This window comes from Coptis chinensis, chromosome 6 (assembly GCF_015680905.1).
Source record: "Coptis chinensis isolate HL-2020 chromosome 6, ASM1568090v1, whole genome shotgun sequence".
Classification (NCBI taxonomy): Eukaryota; Viridiplantae; Streptophyta; class Magnoliopsida; order Ranunculales; family Ranunculaceae; genus Coptis; species Coptis chinensis.
The window spans coordinates 23,882,110-23,884,809 of NC_141461.1; the positions used below are offsets into that span (position 1 = coordinate 23,882,110).

Genomic DNA, 2,700 nt, shown 5'->3' on the forward strand with positions numbered 1-2,700 from the left:
ATGGCTTTACTTCAGGAAGAGGATCATGGGCAATGCTCTTCACAGGACCTCTCTCTTGTTAAGAGGATCTGGAAGTTAAAGGTGGATGCTAGAACTCAATTGTTCACATGGAAGCTTCTCATGAATGGCCTTCTCACAGGAGAAAATTTGCTCAGAAGACAGTTCAAAGGAGATGTGACATGCAGACTCTGCCTAAAGGAAATTGAAACAGACTTCCATATGTTTTTTTCTTGTGATTGGACCAAAAGTCTATGGTTTGCCTCCCCTGCTGCCATCAAAATAGAGGCTATGAACATTACATGTTGTAAGGAAGGTATTGAGCAATTTATGAAATGGATTGGTACTAACTATCATGAAGTTCATAATAGAGGTCTATATGGCCTTATTATGCTGCATGAGATTTGGATGCACAGGAACAAGGTTATTTTTGAAAGGGTTAATAGTTCTATGAGTATTGTATGGAATAGTGCATGGAATGGCTGGCAAAGTAACTTGAAAGCCTATGAAGTGGAGTGTGAAGCTATGAATCCCCATACGCAAATCAATACTCAGACAAGTTCCTCTACTATGAGTGAAAATGATGCTGCTTTTAAAATATATTGTGATGCCACTTTCAACATCAAAACAAATAGAGGTGCAGCAGGTGTCCTCTGTCTAGATGCAAATGGAGTGGTTGCAGCAACTTACTCAAAATTCAGAGTGGTTAGTGCTTTGCTAGCTGAATTCTATGTTGGTGAGGTGGCTCTGAAGCTTACAAAAGAATTGAAATTAAGTGAGTTACATATCCTTAGTGATTGCAGAACAGTTGTCCAAAATATTACTAAAGCTACCAATGTAACACGGGACTATGCCCCTATTTTGTCTTGTATTAAGGAACTTTCCTCTACACTATCTTTATTTCAATGTAAATGGATTGGTAGAGCAGACAATGGGGATGCCCATGAGCTGGCTCAATGGGCAATGCATAAGCCAGCCTTCACTCCTCCACCAGAGAAAGTCCTAAACTCTGAATTTATATACTTTTAACATATTAATATAAATGGTTGGTGGATAGCCCAAAAAAAAAAAAAAAAAAAAAAAAAAAAAAAAAAAAAAAAAACTAACTAACCCAATGTAACAAATCACGGTATTTTGTCCAAAAAAATTAAATTTTAAAAACAGGATATAAGTGTGAGATGGATCATGAGAGATTTATGATCCGACGAAGCTTGAGGGAGATGTGTAATCATGCTGAAAGGAAAAGAGAAGCCTAGTCAGCATTCCCCAAATTTCTATCCAAATGACAAAAGTAAATATTTAGGTCCCCGAAACCCCAAATCCATATGACCACGCAATTTCATAACACCCCGAAGCTAACTAGTTTGGGCATGAGTGACTTTGTGCCCTACCCTTTTTTCGCTAGGGTCCAAGATGATCCTCAGCAGCTAGCCAAAGTACATTGTTGGAGTGGGCTACATTTGTCATTTCTCCCCAAAAGAGTTTGCGACATTGTTGGGGTTGGTGGAGCATAGATGCCAAAGCAAAGCCAGGATTAATTTTGGGGCACCACTGTCACACATGGCCCAGCACAAAAACACACTTCAGAAGTCAGCTGTGATTGGCTGGTGAGGAGAGAGGAGAGAGAGGAGAGAGAATTTGACTCATTATTTTAATGCAACACACCAATCAGAATTGACTTCGGAGGTTTTTTTTTGTGCTGGACCATGTGGGTTAGTTCTATCCTTAATTTTGAGGGTTCGTGGTGATGACTGCATGGATCGCACGTCCAATGATGATATAACATTCGATTTGGCGGACGTGTTGTCTCTAAAACATCCAGACACCCCCACTAAGCCCACACGATTGAATGATGTACACGAGTGAACCCTAATAGTCTAGCCAAATTCTGTGCAGACTCTTCGCTTACATCCACGTGGAGAATGAGAATGTCAAGTGCATACACATACTTCATGAAATCCTACTACAGTTCCAGACTAATCTCTTTTGTTATGTTCATTGCTGACAGGAATGAAGAGATTTTCGTGAAGAATCTGGAGAACTGACTGGACTGGCGTTTAAAATTAGACCGTTTGAACAAAGATGTGTGGTCAGTGGATTTCACTGTAAATGCCTGGGGAGTGACAGAAATTGAGCTATATGCAAATTTTTCAAGTGCCCCGAACTCTTATTCTTTTGACATCAATCTTTAATAGACAATGGTGCATACAACATACCTGTCTTGATTGGCACCAACGACCAAAATATCGAATTTGGTATCAAGGACCAAAATATCGAATTCGGTGAATATCTCAATGTACCCAAAAACCAAAATATATCGGATATATCGGAAATATGGGAGATATCTATTTTTTTTTGTTGACTAGTCAAAATTTTGTTTTGTATGTCGATATATTGGATATATCGTCGATTATATCGGAAATATCGTCAATTATATCAAAAATATTGTCAATATATTGGTCAAAGTCAACAATATCGGTCAAAATCAATAATTTATATCGTATATATCGGTTGATATATATCATTATATTGGAAATTGTGAAATATATCGAGAAAAAACATATTCAATATTCGGTTGAGATATATCGGATATTTCCATCTCGGTATACCCAAAAAACAAAATATATCGGAGATATTTTGGGCCTTGATTGGCACCACCCCTAAACCCGTGTCCCTTGGGTTCACATGTAGATTGAGTAGTGA

At 38.3% G+C, this 2,700-nt stretch overlaps 1 protein-coding gene across 1 annotated transcript; it reads left to right on the top strand.

Moving 5' to 3' along the window:
* Nucleotides 1–1,026, top strand: LOC147492223 (uncharacterized). Its single transcript, XM_086567447.1, has one exon. The coding sequence runs from the start codon at nt 1–3 to the stop codon at nt 1,024–1,026; it is 1,026 nt and encodes a 341-aa protein (XP_086423573.1).
* Nucleotides 1,027–2,700: the final 1,674 nt, after the last annotated feature.

Coding starts and splice junctions, on each gene's coding strand:
- LOC147492223 (XM_086567447.1), top strand. CDS start 1: ATGGCTTTACTTCAGGAAGAGGATCATGGGCAATGCTCTTCACAGGAC.